Genomic DNA, 25071 nt, shown 5'->3' with positions numbered 1-25071 from the left:
CTCAGACAGATGCAAAAGTACTGTAATGTGGCTACAGTCAGTGAAGGAACAGCTCAGCATAGCATTATTCTGCTGCTCTTCCACTGCACTCAGTATACTCATTCACAAGGTGCATATTGGCCAACTCTTCATCATTAAGCCTATCCATAGCACTGCTGTGTGTCACTGCTAATGCACAACTAACACTGCCAAAAAAACAAAACCCTAGACAGAACCTACATGGCAGGATGCAGACTCGAGGCTACCAAGTTAAAGAAGGCGTCACTGCTTCCAACGTTACTACTGTCAATGGAAGCAAGACACACAGTGCGTATCATTGATATCTGGGCTGTTGTGCACTGTTTTCTGTACAACATAGATCCAAAGCTAATTTGGGGCAAGAAACTAAATGAAATGCGATAACTCCATAATGAACTGCTGGAGACTATGTGTCCCTTGTACTATCAATAACTATAGGCAAGCACTGTTACAGTGTGTTTGGCTTGGTATGATCTTAGGACTTCTTGCTAATGTCACAGTCTAATGCTATAATGAGAACTCCTGAGAGAATCTATACGTTTTCTCTTTCTTAGATCTGATATCCAATTCAGCTGTGTACATAATTTTAACAAACAACAAATGTTTGTCTTCCATGTCCGTATACACAGGATGTATAAAAACATGTTAGAAGCTTTATCAATTTTTTCTTGATGTCATAACATTAAAAAGTTCATATGAACATGGCTGTGAAAATCCTCTATTAAGGAGGTGTGAAATGATTTATCATTCACCCATAAAAATGATGCATTTACCAAACAAATTTACAGGTATGAAAGGATTTATTACTCATAGTAAAAAAATGGTACATTTAATTAACATATTTAGATTTAGAAGAATTGCTCAAAGTGACCACCTCTTGCTTCCATGAATCCCTTGAGCCTGCATTCCATACTTGGCTGTAAATTGTGGAAAATTCCTGCTGTGTTCTATATTTGGTCAAATCCATTTTGGACTGACTCCCGCAGAAACACAAAGGATTTTAAACGCCCCCAAAGGAATAAAAATCCACTGGATTCAAATCAAGTGATCAGGCAGACCATGCAAGTGATCCCTTCAACCAATCCACCTGTTTGGAAACTAGTTGTTGACATTTTGGTGAATAATCCATGTAATGTTATGTGGAGCACCATAATGTATAAACCACTTTCGTTAGATGATGACCAGAGGCACATCATCAAGTAAACAAAGCAACTCATGTTTGTGATACTGCAGATACATTTGCCCAATAAGATGTTATGCCACACCACATGTTGAGGGTGAACTGCTGCTAATGTCTGATTTGCTGCACTTCTTGAAGGCTTCCATGAGCCTAAATATGAGTGTTATGGTAACTGAAGATACCATCACATGAAAAGTCATTCTTATCAGTGAAGAGTGAAAGTCTGCCTCATTTTATCCATGCACCCATTGAAGGTGGTAAGGATACAGAATATTTTCATGCAGAATGTTCCAGATTGTCATGTGATTAATGCTTTCCCTTGTCACAACTTTCCTTGTACTAGTTGATGCATTTTCAGCCACAGTTTGAAGAACCCATTATTTAAAGTTGGATTTTCAAACATTGTGTGGTCCCCCACCATCCACAGCTCTCTTCTCAAATCAGACTGTCTCTAGCAAGCATTACTGGAGTCATTCAAATGTTCTTGCACAAACTAACTGTCTCCCAGGATAATGTTCAGCATAATGTTGATGTGCCATTTTGCAAACTGTCATTTCAGTCACCAAATGTGTCATTGTGATTTGTTGTGATGGAAGTTACTATAAAACAGAACACACAACATTCAGACAAAAAGAAGCAAATACCATGAACAACTGTCAATAAGAAAGTGATTAAATGTAACAATTAAATGGCCGAAAGCTTTAAGTGTGAAAATATTTTCATTGTGCCTATCTGCAACTCAGCATCTCCACTATATGGTGAGAAGCAAATTTCATTCTCATAAATTGTTACATTCCGTTCTGGATTTTCCATTGTCTGAGAAAGTGATTAAAAATGCACAGTTGAAGTTAATTATACAACCAGGAGTCACTACAGGGAATTCATTTCATACTTTTCTTACAAAGGATTTTTGGAACCATGTCCATATGAACTTTTTGTAATGTTTTGATGTCAAGAATAGAGTCTTAAGATTTCTAACATGTTTTTATATGACTTGTATTTTCAAAATATTTCACCATGTAACTATAAAATACTGAAGGATATTATTGCATTAACGCTAACAAATAGTAGGGGTAATAAACATTTAATGAACACAAAATTAGCATTCTATAGCAACATATTAAACTGTCCATTAGTCTACAAAGGAAAACAGTAATAGTTCCTGATTGAAATTAATTCAAGTCCACACATAACTTTTTTGTGTCTGTATACTGCAGTTTTATTAAGCACTGTCTCAGAGAATTCCTATTTATTTATTTATTTAACCTGATCAGATTAGGACCTTCAGGCCCTCTTTCACATGGGAATGGGGTTTCACACATGTAGTAACTTTTTTATATCATAATTGGAAATAACAATAGTTGTAATATGACAAATAGTAATAAAATGATTTGTGTGTCTGTAGAGGCAATGTAAATAGTACTTATTAAGAGCCAATAAAATTAGTAATGGCAGTACTTCTACTGCTGTTCCAATAATAATAATAATAACAATAATAATTATTATTATTACTATTATAGTGGCAGATATAAAAAGAATTTATAGGTGTACAAAATATATATTTTCTGATGTGGCAAGTTCTGAAGAAGGGAAATTTAAGGAGACTGCACCAGTTAAGAATACTGGGATATGAGGAAGACCTTGAAACTTCCTGGCAGATTAAAACTGTGTGCCAGACTGAGACTCGAACTCAGGACCTTTACCTTTGGTGGCCAAGTGCTCTACCCAAGTATGACTCATACCCCGTCCTCACAGCTTTACTTCCACCAGTGTCTAATCTCCTACCTTCCAAACTTCACGGAAGTTCTGGAGGAAGACTTGTTGGAAGAAAGAATATAAAGGGTTAATGAGTGCATACACGGAAAATAGCAGTGATTATTGTTGCTTCAGTAGATATGTCATTACCTTTCTTTTGGAACTGGATATATCATTCAGTTCTCTGATGCAATGAGGCAGGTTATTCTAGTGTCAGGCACCTGCTACTGAAAATGAATTTGAGAAAGTGTCTGAACAATGATGTGGGACAGAAAGGGTTTTGCTCTGATGGCAATGAGTGTTTCTGCCATGTTGTTCAGGCAAGAGCATTAAGGTTAAGGAGAGGTATGTGGGGCAGTGTACATTGATAAAACAGTAGAGGAGATACAGTGTACAGAAACCACTGTGCTTGTCTGCATGCAGCCATGATAGATGAGCATATGATGGTGATATATGGTCAAAGAGTTGAAAGTCACAGATAAATCAGACACTGGCATTTGTAACCTGTTCCATGTCCCATGAGCTTTCCTGGGAAAATCCTTACAGGATAACATTGCTGTAATCACTAATCTGAAGTGTAAGTATTTGTACAAGTTTCTTTTTCAGGTCAAAGATGCTGATGCCTTTTTCCACATTGCAGCTATGTGGTTAGACCAATTTAGATTTTCATCTATTATTATTCCCAAACTCTTTAGGATTAAAAGATGGTAGGGAGTCCCAACATTTTGAACTAATGAGCCTAGAATGACAAACCAGTATCACTTGGATTTTGAAAGGGTTGAGCTTTAACCCTATGCTCTGTGCCCATTTTGACAGTGCCCACAGGTCAGTACTGAAATTCTTGATAATTCTCTTCAGGGGTATTGGTTTTGCACTTAGATACAACTGGACACCATCAGCATATGTGTGATATTTGCAATAGGACAAAGGTGGTGGAAACAACACGATCATTAAATAGAAGCACTGTACATAAATCTTACACCAGCCAGATAACAGACCCATCACTCTTAAGTCACAAAGCAATCAGAGAGTCTGGCAATCCCTGTCTAAATCTGTTCAAGGTAAACAGCAACTGCAGTCATACTTCACTTTATAGAGGCAGAGGCAGAGGCAGATAGCAGCAGCTAATGAAAGAAGACAGAGTGAACCAACTGCTGGGTGATATTATATTGGCAAGCTACAGAATACTATGTGACTGGCCTGTGATATATGTGGCTTCCATGTCAGGAGGGCCCTTGGTGGACGTTGCTGATGTCATGCATACTAAAATACCCCTATCTTCCATTTTCATGTCTAGCGGGAGTTCCTGAAACCTTCCTTCAATGAAATGGGTGATATCATGATGTAACATTCCTGAGAGGCATCTAGGTATGCCAGTGATCATGGTTCCTGATCTAGAATATCCTCCATGGGCCCAGAGTCCTCCAGGATCAGAGGCATACCTGCAGGATGTGGAGGATCAATTTGCCAATCAATATCCATGGACGTGCCCCTCAGTTTGTAGTAAATGGGAACCAGGCAGACAACCTCTGTAACCAAGGAGAGAAGAGCGCCATGAAGTGGTTGTGACAGAAATGATGGTGGACTCAGTGACAAGGAAGATTGCTCACCAGGGTTCCACAACCAGAGCTAATTATGATGTTGGTAAAGTATCCCAAGTACCGTAGCCAGTAACACAACCTGGAAACTGTGCTATTCTGCCACAAACCCCAGATCCACTCCAGATTCTGCCCAAATATGCATGCTCACACTGGGGCACCCACACAGAATGGTGTGTTTTGCATATATTTCATGTTCCAGTCCTGTGAGGGCACACATATAAGAGCTCCATCAGGATTCAACCCTTGATGGGTATGTACTTATAAGAGGCTATAAAGGCATTTGGTGCAGAAGCTGATTTGGAAGGTCTTAAAATTTTCAAATTTGAATTTTTGAATGTATGAATGAAATGTTCTGTCAGCCAATTTGAGGCTGGATGGAATAGCAGCTTGGCAAGATGTTAATTCCATTGCGAGTGTAAAACTTTTCAAAATCTGTAACTGTGAATTGTGGACCATTGTTGGTTGTGAAATCCATTGCAAGGCTCACACCATGACCAATGTTGTTGCCTGCTGGATGTAGCTGACATATTGGAAGTGAGAGAAGGAGCCCATGATGATTAACCCCATGGACCTCAACAAAGACCGCCACAAAGTTACCATGAACTCAGACCCACGGCTGTGTCCATGCTGGTGACATAGAAAAATACTGGGGTTGGGAAGGCTGGTGTGTCTGGAAAACTGCACACTGTCAAATCACCCCTGCAACATCATTATCCAGACAATGCCAGTAGATGTAGTTGTGTGCCAGTTATTTCACACTGGAAATCCACCAGTGCAGTTACTGTAGGAACTGGAGCACGTGACATAGCACGGAGGATGGCACCATCACCTGGTACTGTTTGCTGTCTTTTGTAAGGAACATAACACCTTGCTGAACCTGAAGTTGGTGCCACCAATGAAAAACTAGTGAAACCTATGTGATTCCCCACCAGGGAGCTTCATAGGCCAACCCAACCAGATATACTGCAGGCCCACTGAAGAAGCAGGTCACAAATAGATGTGTCAGCAACATCCCAGGAATTAATAGGGAACTTGTTGAGTGAATGCTCCAGTTGGCTGTCTAACTGAAAGCAAATTGTCTCCTGACAGTCAAATACAGGCTACAGACCTGCTGGAAGGCAGGAGAATGCATATGTGTCAGCAAGTTGTGCACAAGTTTATGTTATTGTTGTAGTCTTCAGTCCAAAGACTGGTTTGATGCAGTCCTCCATGTTACTCTATCCCATGCAAGTCTCTTCACCTCTGAATAACTACTACAACTTATATCCTTCTGAATCTGCTTATTGTATTCATCTCTTGGTCTCCCTCTACAATTTTTAACCCCCCACACTACCCTTGGCATCTCAAAATGTGTCCTATCTACCAATCTCTTCTTCTTGTCGGGTTGTACCACACTTTAGTTACATGATCTACCCATTTAAGCTTCAGCAGTCTTCTCTAGCGCCACATGTCAAAAGTTTCTATTCTCTTCCTCTCTAAACTGTTTATCTTCCATGTTTCACTTCCATGCATGGAAACACTCCATACAAATATATCATGTTATTTTGCTGCCCAAAAAACAAACCTCATCTACTCCTTTAAGTGACTTGTTACCTAATTTAATTCCCTCAGCATCACCTGATTTAATTTGACTACATTCCATTTTGTGTTTGTTGATGTACATCTTATATCCTCCTTTCAAGACACTGTACATTCCATTCAACTGCTGTTCCAACTCCTTTACTGTCTATGACAGAATTGCAATGTCATCAGCAAACCTCAAAGTTTTTATTTCTTCTCCCTTAACTTTAATGCCTTCTCCTTATTTTTCTGTGGTTTCTTTCACTGCTTGCTCAATGTGCATATTGAATAACATCAGTGATAGGCTACAAACCTGTCTCATTCCCTTCTCAACTGCTGCTTCCCTTTCATGCCTTTTGACTCTTATAATTGCTGCCTAGTTTCTGTACAAATTGTATATTGCCTTTTGCTCACTGAATTTTATTCCTGTTGCCATTAGAATTTCAAAAAGAGTATTCCCCTCAACACTGTCAAAAACATTCTCTAGGTCTACCAATGCTAGAAATATAGGTCTGCCTTTCTTTAACCTGTCTTCATAGGGACAGTATTGACTCATGTGCTCCTACATTTCTCTGGAATCTAAACTGATCTTCTTGTGCAAAGAATTCATGTTAGTATTTTGCAACCATGAAATATTAAACTGATAGTTCAGCAATATTCACACCTTTCAGCACTTGCTTTCTTTGGAATTGGAATTATTACAATCTTTTTGAAGTCTGAGGGTATTTCATCTGCCTTATACATCTTGCACACCAGGTGGAAGTGTTCTGTCAAGGATGGCTGTCCAAGGCTTTCAGTTGGGTTGACCTATGAAGCTCTCATGAAGTATTGTTTTGACTTACATCTTTCAGTGCTCTCTCAAATTCTTCTCACAGTATCATCCCTCCCATCTTATCTCCATCTATGTCCTCTTCCATTTGTATAACATTGCCTTCAAGTTAATTTCTCTTGTATGGGCCCTCTACACATTCCTTCCACCTTCCAGCTTTCCCTTCTTTGCTTAGGACTGGTTTTCCATCCGAGTTCTTAATATTCATACAGCTGCTTCTCTTTTCTCCAAATGCCTCTTTAATTTTCTGTAGCGAGTATCTAGCTTCCCCCTAATGAAATATGCTTCTAAATCTATACATTTGTTTTCTAGCCATTCCTTCTTAGCCATTTTAGACTCCCTGTTTGTCTCATTTTTTGGACATTTGTATTCCCCTTGGCATACTTAATTTGCTGCATTTTTATGTTTTCTCCTTTCAGCAGTTAATTTGAATATCTCCTGTACGTCCCCGTTAGCAGAGTGGTCAGCACGGCAGAATGCCATGCCAAGGGGCCCGAGTTTGATTCCCGGCTGGGGCAGGAGATTTTTTTCTGCTCAGGGACTGGGTGTTGTGTTGTCCTCACCATCATTTCATCCGCATCTCCAATGCACAAGTTGCCCAATGTGGTGTCGAATGCACTAAATACTTGCCCTCGGTGGCTGAACTTCCCCGAATGGGAGACTCCCAGCCCACAATGCTGTACACTCATTTTCATTTTGAATATCTCCTGTGTTATCCAAGGATTTCTACTAGGCCCTGTCTTTTTACCTATTTGATCATATGCTGCCTTCACTATTTCATCTCTCAAAGCTACCTGTTCATCTTTTACAGTATTCTTTTCCCTTGTTCTAGTCAATTGTTGTCTAAAGCTCTGTCTGAAACTCTCACCTTCTTCTTTCAACTTATTCAGGTATCATCTTCTTAATTTCCTGCCTTTTTGCAGTTTCTTTAGTTTTAATCTACAGTTTGTAACAAATACATTGTGGTCAGAGTCCATGTCTGTCCTTGGAAATGTCTTGCAATTTAAAATATGGTTCCAAAAGCCCTTTCTCACCATTATATAATCAGTCTGAAACCTTTCACTGTCTCCAGGTCTCTTCCATGTATACAACATTCTTTCATGATTCTTAGCAATTATTAAATTATGTTCTGTGCAGAATTCTGCCAGGCAGCTTCCTCTTTCATCCTCTTCCCTCAGTCCATATTCACCTACACTTTTTCCTTCTCTTCTTTTTCCTGTTTACAAATTCCAGTTCCCAATCACAATTAAATTTTCGTCTCCCTTAATTATCAGAATAATTCCTTTTATCTCATCATATATTTCTTTAATCTGTTCATACATCTTCAGAGCTAGTTAGCATATAAACTTATACTACTGTGGTGGGTGTTGAGTTTGTGTCAGTCTTGGTTATGATAATGCATTCACTATGCTGTGCATAGTAGCTTACTCACATTACTGTTTTCTTATTCGTTATTAAACCTGCTTCTTGTTTACCTCTGTTGGATTTTGTATTTACAGCCTTGTACACATTTGACCACACCTGCCACTGAACTTCACTGATTCCCACCATATCTAACTTCAACCCATCCATTTCTCATTTTAAATTTTCTAACCTACCTGCATGATGGAGGGATCTGACAGTCTGTGCTCCAGTCCATAGAATGACATTATTAATTCTCCTGATGATGACATTCAACTGAGTAGTTTTCACCTGGAGATGTGAGGGACTATTTTACCTTCAAAATATTTTACCCAAGAGAATGCCATCATACACTAGAGTTGCATGTCAGTGGGAAAAATTACAGGTGCAGAACGTAGATTCCACACACAACACAGACTTCACCTGGATGGCTTGAAGAAAGAATATCTGGCAAACCTGATAACCAAGGAAATAAAAAACCACCAAAATAAATTAAAACCCAAAATGATAATTACATCGCCACCACCAGACTCCAGAACGAAAACACTTCACAAAAAGGTAAAAGCATTAGAACCTCATCAGCACCAGCAAAGCCTGTAAAAAAAGATCAAGTTTAATAGAGAGAACAGTAGTCAGTGATTTCAACGAAAAGAGAACTACAGTTCTTCATCATCCAAATATTATTTTAGACAAAAATGAGAAGACTCCAAGTTCACAAGAAAACACAGCAGTAGTGGCAGAACCAACATTTGAAGTGTCAGAAACAGCATCTACATCATCATCAGCAACAACAACAACAACAACAGAAATTGTGGTATTAAGTACATTAGCAGCAGGACCAATTGCAGCAACAAGCAACTCACCACAGCCCAATGTACAGGTACATCCTCGGAGGTGCAGGAAACCTGTCTTTCTTAAGGATTTTTGGTATCTCACCAGACACGGGAACAAATATGACAGCACAAAATGTAAATAAAAGTGTAACCAGTTCTCACCCTAGTCATCTACAGATTTTAAGTCTTAATACTCAGTGCCTTAGAAATAAATCACTACAACTTGAGGTAGCAATGAATGATGCAAACATTGACTACATGTGCATCATGGAGCATTGGTGCAGAGATTTTGAACTACGTACCATTAATATTCATCCATATAATTGGCAAGTCAGTATTTTAGGAAAAAAAATGTCAAAAATGGAGGTGTATGCATCACTAAATCAGGATCAGGTACAAAAGAAGGTGTGAAGCTGAATTATTGAGTGTGGAAAATCATTTTGAAGCAGCAGCTATACACTTGTATGAAATACAGGGAAAAGTCATAGTAATAGCTATATACAGACCACCTACTGGGTACACAGACATATTCATTGATAAATTAGAAACACTACTTAATATTCCTCTTAATGAAAGAGCCACTGTAGTTGTCTGTGAGGATTTCAACATATATCTTATGAATGAAGGTAGGCTAAAAAATCAATTCCTATATCTATCATGTAGTTTCAATCTGTTTCAACACATACACAAACCCACAAGAATAATGTACAATACAAACAGTCTTATTGATAATATATTTTAAAATGTACAATCCATAGAAGTAGAAGTAACAAATACTGATTTGGGATTATCAGACCATATTGCTCTTGTCCTCAAAAGTCCTTCAGTGTCACTGCAAGAGAAAAAAGAGAACTTCATGTATAAAAGAAAATTTTCCACTGAAAACTGTGTAGAATTTACAAATATCCTCACTAGTGAGTCCTGGGCATAAGTACAGTCCCTACAAATATGAATGATGCATATAACACTTTTTCTTCAGTTTTCATGGGATATTTTGAAATCTGCTTTCCAAAGAAACTGTCAAGAATCACATCACATCACAATACAAAGCCAAGTTCTTGAATAACAGTTGACATCAAAACTTCTTGTGGAACTCTAAAGAGACTAAATTCAAAATTGAAGACATCTACAGATCCACAATTCATAGAATATGTTAAGAATTACAAGAGGGTATATCAAAAAGAAATTGCCAAGGCAAAATTTATGAGTTATGACAACTTCTTTCTAGCCACACCGAAAGGTAACCTGTTATCTTGATATAGTTCATTTAAACTTTTCAAAAGTAAAATCTTCCTTAAGTCTTCATCAAAAGGCAACTGAAAATATGCCTCTGCAAGATTGATTTTAGAAAATAGTTTTTGTCCTGAAAATATAGAAAGAAGTTCATCTGGATGAGGTAAAGGATAATAGTTAATGTCTGCTTGCATTTCAATCATTTCCTTGCAGTCTCTGCACAACCTAAGGGACCTCCCAGACTTCCTAACCACTACTAGACATGAAGTTGACTGACTGTAGGAAGTGAGGAAGAAAATCTGTTGTTGTTATACTGTGCCTAGTTCAATCTTAACCTCATCCTTGATGGCCAATAGAATTGGGACCACTTGGCAAGATCACGGACTTGCTGTTGGCTTTAAGACAATGTGTGACTGACAGTCAACTCTGGCCCCCAAACCAGATTCAAAGAGTGGCACAAACTGCATATCAATTGTAGTGATGAGCCAATGGACTGCACTTCACGATGTAATGAGTATCTAAAGGCAGAATATGCACTGAGGCAAAAATGATCTCAACCATCTGAAATGTTACTAATTTCAATCAGCTGGGGCCATTCCTAGTGCCCATTGTGATACTGCATACTTCTGCAAAATGACCTCTTCATAAAGACTAATAACACAGGTCTGCAAAAAAATATTTTTTGAAAGTTGTTTGAAATTTGATAACTGACTTTTATGTACTTTTCAAAAATGTAATCCATTTTTTCTATCATGTCAGGTTTTCTCACAAAAAGGGGAGTATTTTTGGGTGTAATAACAAAATTTAAGCAATTTATCGCATTTTTTTCCAACGTTATAAAATTTTATTTTATTTATAAATCATGTTCTAAACTACATTTCCAGTACACTTCCAATTCTCTTTAAGCTCATAAGTCCTTATAATAACACTTCGCTTTCTGTCAAAGCTTCTTTTATTGCTTTTCCGGCTGTGGACTTGTTGAGGATCATCTCTTTTTATCATCCAGCAGTAGTCCACTATCATGTTGATGTTCCATCTTCCTTGATATCTTTTTTCCATTTATTTGATATCTCGGTGGAATCTTTTGCCCTGTTCTTCACTTACATCACCAAGGTTTGCAGGGAAGTAGTCAAGATGTGAGTGGAGAAAAGGAATTTTAATACTCATGTTACAGCTCAGCTTCTTAAAGTTGTTGAGCATGTCTGCGATGATTGTCTTGTAGTTTGGATCGTCCATGCTGCCTTTTCTTTTTGTTTCCATGAAAAGGATGTACCCGGAACCAACGTGTGTGTGTCTTTCAATCTAGATCCTAAAACTTCTGCCAATTCTTTAGAAAGGCCTAGGTCTTTAACTAAATTGTTCAGTTCAGATTGTGAGAATGGAATGGGAGCGGTTGTGTCAGGATCATAGCAATCTCTGTCTTCTTCGCTATCACCTTGCTGAGCCAATGGCTCGTGATCATCTATATTATCCAAAGAATCTGGAGGAGAAGGTATTGGTACTTCAGGTCCATGAGGAACAGAGTAAATGGTTGATTGAATGTTAGGTTAAGAAATATCCTTTTTGTTTTTCAAATTGAAACCTCGCACATTGCAAGAACAAAATTAGCAGTTGTCACTAAGATTTTTGGGCTCCCTCCAAACCACTGGTATTCCAAAACGTAAGGACTGCTTTTTACATTGAAACCATTGCCTCAATTCTTCAACACACACTAAACAAACTTTGTGTGGGGCCCAAGGCTTATCTTGATTGCATAACTTTATACCAAGATAGGCAAAATATACTTTTTCAACAAAATGGGAAATGTTTCTTTGTTACTTTTTAACGGTATATTTACCACAAATGTAGCAGAAGCAATTTGGTGAGTTTATACACCCTCTGGTAGCCATTGTCCACTGTCCATAAAAAAACTTCACAACACAAGAAAACAGTCACTACTTTAAAGCACTAGTAACAACAACACATGAACAGCACAGAGTGGAGAAGTACTGTGAACTCAAAGACAATAGCAGAAGCTCACTGCTTGGTGATGGCAGGGGAAGGCGAGCATGACAGATAGGCACTGACATGAAAATACTGCTATTTTCTCCTAATTACTCTTTATTTTATGTATATCTACCATAAAAAATGGCTATATAACAGTTTATGGAGATCCTAAAAACCAAAATTCAAACTCACAAGAGTGCTGAAATATTGAAAAAAGCTAAAACTAGACACGCTGTTTGTGGAATAACTGTATGTGATGGAATTTTTTCACCTTCCATTGACCTACGGGCAAGACAAAGCTCATTGACTTTATCCGGAACACCGCCCTGGGAATAGACAACATTCCATTGGAACTACTGATGGCCTTGGGAGAGCCAGTCATGACAAAACTCTACCATCTGGTGAGCAAGATGTATGAGACAGGCGAAATACCCTCAGACTTCAAGAAGAATATAATAATTCCAATCCCAAAGAAAGCAGGTGTTGACAGATGTGAAAATTACCGAACTATCAGTTTAATAAGTCACAGCTGCAAAATACTAATGCGAATTCTTTACAGACGAATGGAAAAACTGGTAGAAGTGGACCTCGGGGAAGATCAGTTTGGATTCCGTAGAAATGTTGGAACACGTGAGGCAATACTAACCTTACGACTTATCATAGAAGAAAGATTAAGAAAAGGCAAACCTACGTTTCTAGCATTTGTAGACTTAGAGAAAGCTTTTGACAATGTTAACTGGAATACTCTCTTTCAAATTCTGAAGGTGGCAGGGGTAAAATACAGGGAGCGAAAGGCTATTTACAATTTGTACAGAAACCAGATGGCAGTTATAAGAGTCGAGGGGCATGAAAGGGAAGCAGTGGTTGGGAAAGGAGTGAGACAGGGTTGTAGCCTCTCCCCGATGTTATTCAATCTGTATATTGAGCAAGCAGTAAAGGAAACAAAAGAAAAATTCGGAGTAGGTATTAAAATTCATGGAGAAGAAGCAAAAACTTTGAGGTTCGCCGATGACATTGTAATTCTGTCAGAGACAGCAAAGGACTTGGAAGAGCAGTTGAACGGAATGAACAGTGTCTTGAAAGGAGGATATAAGATGAACATCAACAAAAGCAAAACAAGGATAATGGAATGTAGTCAAATTAAATCGGGTGATGCTGAGGGAATTAGATTAGGAAATGAGACACTTAAAGTAGTAAAGGAGTTTTGCTATTTAGGGAGTAAAATAACTGATGATGGTCGAAGTAGAGAGGATATAAAATGTAGACTGGCAATGGCAAGGAAATAACTTCTGAAGAAGAGAAATTTGTTAACATCGAGTATAGACTTAAGTGTCAGGAAGTCGTTTCTGAAAGTATTTGTATGGAGTGTAGCCATGTATGGAAGTGAAACATGGACGCTAACTAGTTTGGACAAGAAGAGAATAGAAGCTTTCGAAATGTGGTGCTACAGAAGAATGCTGAAGATAAGGTGGGTAGATCATGTAACTAATGAGGAGGTATTGAATAGGATTGGGGAGAAGAGAAGTTTGTGGCACAACTTGACTAGAAGAAGGGATCGGTTGGTAGGACATGTTTTGAGGCATCAAGGGATCACAAATTTAGCATTGGAGGGCAGCGTGGAGGGTAAAAATCGTAGAGGGAGACCAAGAGATGAATACACTAAGCAGATTCAGAAGGATGTAGGTTGCAGTAAGTACTGGGAGATGAAGAAGCTTGCACAGGATAGAGTAGCATGGAGAGCTGCATCAAACCAGTCTCAGGACTGAAGACCACAACAACAACAACAACAACAACAACAACAATACAACTGTGGATTTGTCAAATGCAAAAACATCTATTGACAATCTAGACATTTGATTTCACTTGCCTGTAAAAGCAGCACAAGGCATTTTCAACATACTTCTAAGTTTTCGAACACAAAATTAATGTCCTGTAACAACAATTCAGTGATATTCCAGACCATGGCTTGTATCTTGTTAGTGGAAGATCTCTTTCACAAATGAGTTACACTTATCCAGTAATTTACCAATGGACATAAACATGAAACTTTTTAACAAAGAATTTAGTTCCCTCAAATTAAAGTAATTTTTAATTTTAAAATTCAGCTATTTATATATACTATTAATTCTAGATGTGGTTGTGAGCACTGCAGAGGTTGCTATATTTTTCCATCAAATGTAGTGTAATTTTTGTTTCTGTGTAGTTATCCTGTTGAGGTGACATTTTATCTGGAGTTATGCATGTTTTCCTCATAAGTAATTGCATTGTCTACAAAATTTCTGATTTAGAACAAACACTATTTTTTGCACAGCTCATAGACACTTTCAGAAGTATATGCAGTTTAGGTGTAACTCCATCATTGATCTAATTCCCTCATATAGTAATTACACTAGTAACAGAAACTTTCCTGGCAGATTAAAACTGTGTGCTGGACTGAGACTTGAACTCGGGACCTTTGCCTTTTGTGGGCAAGTGCTCTACAATAAAGCTATGAGGATGGGGTGTGAGTCGTGCTTGGGTGGCTCAGCCTTGGCCGCGAAAGGCAAAGGTCCCGAGTTCGAGTCTCAGTCTGGCACACATTTTTCATTTGCCAGGAAAGTTTCATAACAGCACACACTCCACTGCAGAGTGAAAATCTCATTCTGGCCTACACTAATAACGTATATAACATTGTTTGTTAATGTGTGTGTTTTGGCAGTAATATTACAGGGTTCTTAACACAATGTTTCCAACATATGAGGGCATGTTGAAAAGTAATGCCCTGGAATTTTTTATGTAAATACCCTTAAAGCTTTTTGAATAAAATAAATGTCATTAACATTCTACATCTTTGTTTTTCATGTCTACATATTTGCAGCTCTCTGATGCTAGAGGCCTCCGAGCTGTAGTGTGTAACATGGTGGTGTGTAATAAAATTACATAAATGCTTGAGAAACAGCATACTATAACTGAGTTTCAAATTCCGAGAGTTCATCCACACCTGGAGCAACTTCTCCTTCAGCTTGACAATGCCAGACCACACACAATTTCTGTGACATCAGCAACAATACAATGCCTTGGGTTCCCTGTCATCAATCATCCTCCATACAGCCCCATCTTGACCCCATCTGGCTGTCATCTGTTTTGAAAACTTAAAGAACACCCTCAAGGATTTCACTTAAATACTGATGATGGATTGCAAGCAAAGCTGAAGCTGTGGCTGCATCAGCAAAGTCAAATGTTCTATAGTGAGGGTGTCAACAAACTAGCCTCTCATTGGGAGAAATGAGTTAAGAGTTTTCACATAAAAATTTGGAGGCATTACTTTTCAGCATGCCCTTTTAATTTGTGGATTTATGGACAAAGTTTGCAATACCTAGGAGACATCAGAAACATATATAAAGCAGGAATGAGTTTGCTCCAACTAATTAAACAATCTAACAACATTTACCAGTTAAAATCACCGGTATACAAGGAAAACCACATGTTGAAGAAGAATATAATAAACTCACAATAAGAATTGTATTAACATTTCCATGACAATCTCCTACTGATGTTCTATGCATATTTTAATCCTTTGTTGAATACTACAAGAAAATTATTATATGTTTATCTTACAGGTGGCTTCATGGAAAGTTTGGATAATCGTTGGATCCTGCAAGGAAATTTACAACAGTGTGAACAGTTTGAAAAGACACCTAATACCTTAGGTTTGAAAAACATGGCAGGTGTTTTCATACTAGTTGCTGCTGGAATAGTTGGTGGTATTGGGCTTATAATAATTGAAATGGCCTATAAGAAACATCAGATACGGAAACAAAAGAGAATGGAACTAGCTCGCCATGCTGCAGACAAATGGAGAGGTGCCATTGAGGTAAAAAATTACAAATGCTCTATAAAGTGTTTCTGAAAGGTTCTGTATTTCTGTGACAGACTAATTTTGTTTACAATTAATAATTTTAACAAACTTATGCTTTGGCTATACAGGCACATAAAATGTCTGGCAGTGAACACAAATTATTGCTGCAGCAAAGAAGATGAAACATAAAAATTATGTCAGTTTAGAATTTTCTCTGATGTACTTAAAAGTTTGAACATCATTACTGAAAAGAGTTCTGCACCACTTCACTGATGTGTTGTGCTTAATAATTAACTTAGGAGTTAGTACTACAGCACATTATGTTGTACTGGGACCACTGTTAGAATGTAAACTAAAGTTGCTGTAATTGTTTTACCAATGTACTCTCCAAATTGTCAAAGAGGCAAATGAAGTCAGGGTGTAGTCTCCTTGGTGTGTTTTACCTGTGATATGCAAGGGACATTGAGTGGAGAAGGTGTGGGGCTGCAATACTGGCAGTAGTGAGCCACAGATTAGGCTGACTTCGTGATGAAACTTTGACGTGATTTGGATTTGGAGTCTGGTGCACTTATGGTATCAGCATTGTCTACTGGATTGAGACATGCCAAAGCAAAAGCAAGTTTCACAACAATGTTACATAATAGTGGTCAGCTAAAAGGATAACAGCAGTTGTGGGCTGCGTCCATTGGTAGCCACAGAAAAACAGTAATGGCACTTGATGTAGGCTAAATAGTAATGGCACAATCTTTGAAAACATTACCCTGGTAGTGTGCTATCAAACAAATTGTCTCAGTTATCACTGTTTTACTGCTTCATCTGATGTTGAGGAAGAGTTGGCACAGGGAAGGGGTGGGGAATGGAGGGAGGTGGGGAAGGGGAGGAGTAGAGAAAGATTTCATTGGCTTCTGCCCTCCTTGAATGCAACTGTCACTTCATGTAGAATGCTGGTTCCACACGGCCATCTGTCAGATGATATGGATGATATGCCCTCTCAAACATGGATTTAGAGTTCATCATCACAATAACTTTGGAATCACACACTCTTGGCAATTTCACATACCTCTCCCAGAAGAAAGCAAAAAATTGGGTTGCCCTCAGGGGATGTATCCTGGTATGTCTCTGCAATTCCCATTTCTCGGGACAGTTCTATATTTCGCCTGAGATGGGCCACGTTCTTCATCTCTGTAACATGGGTTGAAACCAGGATTGGAAATGACTAGGAAGACACAGTACTCTGTGAAGATATTGCCTAAATAGAGTACATGCAATTAGGATGTCAATACTTGATGCTTTGCATGACCCAACACCAGTTTCCAGGATCCGCACCTTCCACGTCCAAGAATTTCAGGTTATCATTGGATAATTCAGCTGAAAATTAGGTTAATGCCATGTTGCCATACTGTGATCCCAAAGATGCATCAAAAACAATAAAGTTCATGATTGTTGGCAATGTAAAATTTCAACAGCGCCTCTTCCATTTAGCAGGGTTGTCCTATAGGTACTCTTTTGACTTTCTCTCTTGACTTAGCACAGATTATTTTAAACATTTGGTTTTCTAATGTCCTTAATAGTCTTTCTGTTTCTCCATTTGACTGGGAATAAAATGGAGTTGAGGTAATTGTGTGATTCCGTTTTGCACACAAAATTCTTAAAACATGGGGATGACACTGAAAAAAATTGGGAGAGCATCTACAACGAACAATCACAAGGGCCATAAAAATAGCTAATGAAGTTCACATGCATTCTTTCCTATAGTTCTGGTGAGATGGACAGTAGGGATCTGCTTGGATGCTGGTTGGTGCTTCACACAAATTTCACACTACCGGGCTAGCCACTCGTCCTCAGTATTATCACAAAGCTAATAACTGTTTCATATGAATGATGCCCCAGTATCCCAACATAAATAACCTCCTCTTCTCTCCTCCCCCTCCCTTCTACCCTCACATCATCAAACTCCTTTATTAACCTTCTGTCGGGCGCGGTGTTTGTCGCAGCGATATTGGGTGCGGTGTATCAAGTTGATCACACCGTTTATTCACGTGATCATTTATTAAATTCTGTTCAAAAAACATATTATAACTGCCAGATATATTTAAAGAAAGACAAAGATGACATACGAGCACAACTGCAGTAGAAATATTCATCATTCAGATTTCTTATCGTCAATGTTGGACTGCAGTAACAAATGATAAAAACGTCGCTTTTTCATTTGCTTCTTTATTATATTTCACTAATAAAACACATTACAAATGACAATTATCTTTACAGAAAGGCTATTATGACACTGGAGCAGAACAACAATGATATTAAAACTCATTCATTTGTTTCATCGTCACTTTTTAACTGTGGTAACAAATGCGGAATTTTTCCACATTCAGAGCAAAAAGATTCAATGTGTATCAAACAGATAGGCTTCTGACACATTTTGCAACAATATTTTGTCAGTCTTTTTTTCTGTGCAGGTATTACACCTTTTCCTCTTGATCCCAGTCCCTTGTTCTTCGTTTCTGCTTGTGTCTTCTGCTTCTTCTTCACACATTGGCCTATATTGTTGTAGCTGCAGTTGAAGGTCTCTGTGAATTCCTGAGGTGTCCAAGCATCTACGAACCAAGTGAGGTAGAACTAACACATGTGAGAGTTGCTTCAGGAATCCTTTTCTTCGGGTGAAATTCTCGTTGTTTCCATAGTAAATTACTTGTGAATTGATTCCACTCATATTGATCATTGCAAAAAATATGACCATGGGCCAAAGGCACAAATTTCTTGCTACATTGTATGAAGTGGTCAACTTATCTGTAGTGTCGACTCCACCTTTGGTATAGCACAATGTTACAATGGATGGCTTCTGTTTATCTCCAGTGTCAGCATCTACTGAATTATCTTCATGCAAACTTGATGCCAAGATAAAACACTTCCCCTTTTTAGGAACGTAGGAAACTAGAGTACAGCCTTTCTTGAAGCCAAAAAGTGAACTATGGACAGCCCTGCCTTTACTGGTAGCAAACTCCAGAGGAATCTCACACTTGTTTTTCTTCATCGTCCCAACAAAAGAAAGATTTTTTCTTCTTAGCTCTTCTATCAAACCAATACTAGTAAACCAATTGTCTGCTGTCACATTTCGACCTGACTGATAAATTGGTTCACATAGTCACAGAACAACATCTGAAGGTTTATTGCTATGTGGTACAATCCTTCTGGCTGCAGCCCAGCGTATATTTCCAGATTATAGAGATAAAATACTTGGGAATCCACAAGAGCATATATCTTAATTCCATATTTGTTTGGTTTGCTAGGTATGTATTGGCAAAAACTGCACCTTCCATGGAATCCTTCAAGTTTCTCATCTACTGTAACGTTTTCTCTGAGGGTGTAGGATTTCTGGCAATTCTGTACAATCAGAGAAAATATTTCCCGAATTGCTGTTATCTTGTCTAATTTTCTCCTTTCATCGCAAGTCACACGATTGTCAAATGTAAGGCACCGCATGATGAATTTGAAACGTTTTATGTTCATAACGAGACAAAATTTTTCAATTCCATCCCCATCACTTCCCCACAGATCTTCTAAGCTTTGTCTGTTACTTTTGTTAACACCAGCAAAAAACAGAAGACCAATGAAAGCTTTTAATTCAATAATATCTATAGGTTTTACGTCTCTCTCTCTCGCTGAAAAGAAGCTTTGATGCTCTCAATATACAGATTGGTATACAGAACTATAATTGACAAAATGTCGTCATCTATGAGGCAATTCCAACATTCCAAAGGCATTCTCAATGCTTTCACTGCACCTATAGGACCAGGTAACTTTCGAATAATATTGTGGGCCCTGAAATGTACTCTCTGCGATGGTGGAACTTTATTCCATTTTGTCTCTTTGTCCCTTCTAGTATAATAATGCTGGCTTTCTTCAAGTACTTCCTCATCATTTTCACCGTCGTTTTCCTCCGTTTCTGAATCTTCCTGCCGAACTTCAGCTGCGTCATCACAATCTGAATCTACTTCATCTTCAAAATCCTCTTGAACTTCATCATTATCCTCTTCGAACAACATTTTTTGTATTTCTGCAACATGATTTGGGTCAAGGAGGTTGTACGTCTTACTGTAGCCTGCCATGATCAAGTGTCTCACACCTAAAATGATAAAAGTCCTATAAAATAATGCAGTCAGGCCCAGTGTATCAATTTGATGCCTGATACTCAAACATTCTTAACTGATGATTAAACGGTCCAAAAAGAAAATAAGTGCATTACACATTATATATTAACATTGTACTACTTACTAAGTTATGTTGATAACCAAAGAAACGAATTGTTGAAATGCAACACAAACGGGCACAGTGTATCAAACTGATCAATCAGCACATATATCAACAACAGAGCAGTCGTATTGACACTGAAGCACACAACAATGACAAGCGTTTGGAAAAGGCTAGCTGCTAGCGAGTAGGTGTCAGTGCTGCCACTCATTGACAAATAATTTACAGTAAACTTCGAGGTGTATCAATTTGAACAGCCACACCCGACGGAAGGTTAATAATGAGGTATTGCCACCTGGCACTCATGTGAGAATGACTGCAGTAGCAGAACATATCATTTTATCATCCGCTGGTGTTGTAAGTTACAATGGCTATCCCCAATGTAGGGCTTCCCACAAAGATGGATCGGCTCCATCTGTTGAACAATGTATGAGGTGTGATCAAACAATATGCAAATGAATTTTTTAGCAGCAACTGATGTTGCTGCAACAGCTTGAGGAAATTTGTCCAATAGCCTGATCTGGTGAGACAAGCAACATGTTCTCACTTATCAGTCAGCATTCAGAGAGGCTAGAGTGAGTTTGTGCTTACGTATCTGTCACGCATCATGGATTTTGAACAATGCATGAGCATTAAGTTCTGTTTCAAGTCACAAAAAAGAGCCAGGGAAACTCGTTAAATGTTGAAATTGGTGTATGGCAATAATGCTTTAACTATGAAGACTATTTGCAAGAGCCATGAGCAATTTAAAAGTGTAAATGAGTTGGTAGAAGATGAGCATTGTTTAGGACATACATTAACCTAAAAAAACAGAAGAAAACATACAAAAATTGGAAAAAAATTTTTGTTCAAACAGCTGAATAACTATTTGAGAGCATACCAAAGAACTTAGCATCTCATAAACGTCTGTGCAAAGCATTTTTATCAATAACTTGCAAATGGGATAAGTTAGTGTAAAATTTGTTCCCAGGGTTTTGAGTGATTAACAGAAGAAAAATGGTGTGTCAGTTTGCATATAGTTGAAGGATTGTCTTCTTTTAGATTCAGGCTTCATGTTCAAAAATTGTAACTGGAGATGAAACTTGAATCTATGTGTATGGCCCTGAGTCATGAATTCTAAGAGTTCCCAATGTAAAATCAGTGACTCTCTTCCCCATAAAAAGGCACTGTCAGTCAAAATCTGATATTAAAGTCACGCTCTCCTTTTTCAGCATTCAGGGCATAGTGTGATGAGAGTTCATTTCAATGGGAACAACTGCAAATGCTGAATTTTACAAGGGTATACTGGAACTTTAGCAAAATGATGTATAGAGGAAGAGACCAGAACAATGGGTCTTTGGCTTACTTCTTCATCACAACAATGCACCTTGCCACACTTCATATTGATTTACAAGTTTTTGGCTGGAAAAAGTGTTCCTGTCTGTCCATATTTGCCCTACTCACCAGATTTAGCACCATACAATTTCTGGCTCTTTCCAAAAATTAAAACTATGAGGGGCGTTTGAAAAGTCCATGAAAAATCTGAGAGATGGCACCAACGGTGCATATTGAGATCATTTTTAGTTAGTAGCATCTTTGGAAAGAACGCACACCAAGTTTTAGCCATATTGGTCCATTTCTTTGTGTATGGAATTCGTGTGAATCAAGGAAGTCGAGTGATTGTCAAAAAATGGACAAAAAAGAATTTTGTGTGGTGATTAAACATTACTTTATGAAAGGCAAAACGCCTCAGGAGACTAAAGAGAAGCTTGGTAAACATTACAGTGACTCTGCACCTTCAATTAGAACAGTTTATAAGTGCTTTCAAAATTTTCGGAGTGGCCATATGGGCACAAGTAATGCTAAACGTTCTGGATACCCTGTGGAGGTTATGACTCCAGAAATAATTGATAAAATCCATTATATGGTGATGGATGACAGAAGAGTTAAGGTTTGTGAGATTGCTAGTGCTGTGGACATCTCAAATGAATGGGTACATAATATTTTGCATAAGCATTTGGACATGAGAAAACTATTCGCAAGGTAGGTTCCGCGATTGCTCAAGCTTGACAAAAAACAGAATCGTGTGAAGTGACAGCCAAAGCTAAGTATGGTACAGAACGGAGTCCATTTCAGTGGCTGTAAGATTTTTAATGCCCTCCCTTCAAGAATTAAGTGTTTGGTAAATGATGATCTCTTGTTTAAAAAAACCTTAAGGCAGTTCCTATTGCAAGGATCATTTTATACAATAGAAGAGTTCCTGAACTACAGTGTTTAACATTTTTTGTATTGTAAATTGCAAATGTATGCCCGAATTTGTATTTGTAATACTGAATATTTTTATTGTAAACATATGTTTCGCAATATTTATTTCTCTGTAACACTTATTACTTTGTAATGTTTATCTATCTCTAAAATGTATTTGATGTAGTGGGACCTAAGTTACTGTTTACTGTTTTTGTTTTGTAATCTCTATCTATTTCTAAAATGTATTTTTTGTAGTGGGACCTAAGTTACTGTTTACTGTTTTTGTTTTGTGTAATGTATTACCATAAATTCTGGCCAAAAACTTGTAAAATTGACACATTCCATATCCTGTGATAGTGTCATAACATGGATCACTGGAAAAAGAGATAAATAAATAAAAAAATGAGCAAAATTTATGTAAATAGGTTGAAATTTTCACCAAGCTTATGGACTCTCTCCTTCCTTGGAGCTCACAGACTAACAAAAACATACATATAAGCAGAGGATGCAGTGCTGGGATAATGTTGCCAGTATAGCACTGCATGTGTATGTGTGTGTTTTGGTTAACCTTTAAATTGAGGAAGGATTTTGTTCAGAAACCTGGCTTCAGTTTCAATCTGGTTTACATGCCTGTTTGCCATTCAGAGTCTCAACTTTATGATGACTGATTAACTATACACCTCTCATTATTTGTATTTCACCTGCTAGAGACTAAAGCTTGTGGATGTGACTTTGTCAGTTTGATGGTGATAGTCAGGTTTTTAAGATATTGAATGCTTCAGGAATGCAAACTTTGACAGAAAATGTAGGATGTTCTGATTTCAGAGAAAAAATATATGGAATACTACTAACAAACTCCATGGTTCAAACACCCTTGAGCTATGTGACTGGAGCAGCAGGAATGTAGATTTTTTCTCATTTATTCAACACCCTTATTTTTAAATGACATTACTGATAGATCACTTCTTTTTTTTTTCAGAGAAGAAAAACACTAAGAGCAACTGTTGCAGCTCAAAGAAGGCTTAAAGCAAATGGAGTGAATGATCCAGCAACAGTAAGTTTATCAGTAGACGCTCTGCCACAACTGGAAGCCAGAAGTCCAGCAAGAGCATGGCCTGGGGGTTGTGATGTAAGGCAACGTGGATCAAGAACTGATGAAATAAGAGTTGCCACTACTGCCCAGAGCAATCCAGCTTATACCTCCAATCTCCCTGACATGATAGTATAGAAATACTGCAAGTGGAAGTGGAGAAACTATGTATCACACAATCACTCTTGTGCGCAAAACTTATTTGAATTTACTGATTTTTATATATTTATTGCACGTTAAGTAGCTCCGAAATTCATACAATTGAATACAATTAAAACATCAAGGTTGTGCATTATATCATGGATAAATATGAATTCATCATCCCTCCCTTCTTCCCCCCAACCCCTACCCCCTCTGCCCTGCCCTCTCCCCCTGCTGCCTCCTCTCCTCCTCATCAGTCATCTTCATTTTTCAGTCATTAGATCATTTACCTACTACATCATATTCATAGCATTAATTCCTAGATATAGCAATCCAGCAACAGAAAAAATTTTAGAAAATATATTGTAATTGACAGGTTAAACTCACTATCAACTTTACATTAGAAATCCTTTGTATCAGTACTGATTAAGTGTGTTTAAGAAATCAGTTCATTTTTGTTTACTGTGATATTTTTTACAATTACTGATCATGAGCATTTAGTGCCAACTTAGGAATAGACTATATTGCTGGAAGATACCACTGCCCATAAATACGTATAGATGCATATGCTTATATACATTTACAAAATGAACTGATGCTGGAGCTGGCTCTAGTATAAATTTTCTCTGTTGCATAAAATAAAAATTACTGAGTGAGATTATTTTTCTTGTGTCAATTTACATACAATGCATCATGTTGTGATTTATTAAATGAATGATACAACTACTGTTGTCTTCCTTACTTTCATATTGTATAACTGTGGTATTTAATATTAAACATTGAATTCTGTGACATACGTGAGTTATTATTTTAAAACTTGCAATGATACAAAACATAGCAGCAAAAATATAAGAAACTATTGCATCGCTCAGGAAGATAAATATATATTGTAAACGAGAATTGTCGACATTTTCTAATGTTATGACCACAGGAACATTTTTATGTATGAAATTTCTTTATAGTTTAAAATGTCTTAGTTTTATCAAGCAAAAGAGCTTATCTAGTAGAACACCTGCTAGGATGCAACAGAACTTAAAACATATTAGTGATTTAGGTGATACACTTCTTATTATTTCAAAAATGAAATGAGTATAATGCAGATGTAAAATACCAGAAAAAGTATTTA

The 25071-nt window shown here is 37.7% G+C and overlaps 1 protein-coding gene across 1 annotated transcript in view; it reads left to right on the top strand.

Moving 5' to 3' along the window:
• Positions 1-24700, top strand: part of LOC124555549 (glutamate [NMDA] receptor subunit 1) — a 517145-nt gene extending 492445 nt beyond the window's left edge. Inside the window, exons 17-18 of the mRNA XM_047129505.1 lie at positions 15996-16249; positions 23694-24700. Of these exons, the coding sequence (XP_046985461.1) occupies positions 15996-16249; positions 23694-23942 (503 nt within the window). The 3' untranslated portion in view covers positions 23943-24700. The remainder of the gene's footprint in view (positions 1-15995; positions 16250-23693) is intronic.
• Positions 24701-25071: the final 371 nt, after the last annotated feature.

The sequence above is a fragment of the Schistocerca americana genome, chromosome X, assembly GCF_021461395.2.
Source record: "Schistocerca americana isolate TAMUIC-IGC-003095 chromosome X, iqSchAmer2.1, whole genome shotgun sequence".
NCBI lineage: Eukaryota > Metazoa > Arthropoda > Insecta > Orthoptera > Acrididae > Schistocerca > Schistocerca americana.
This window is presented reverse-complemented; position numbering and strand designations above follow the sequence as displayed.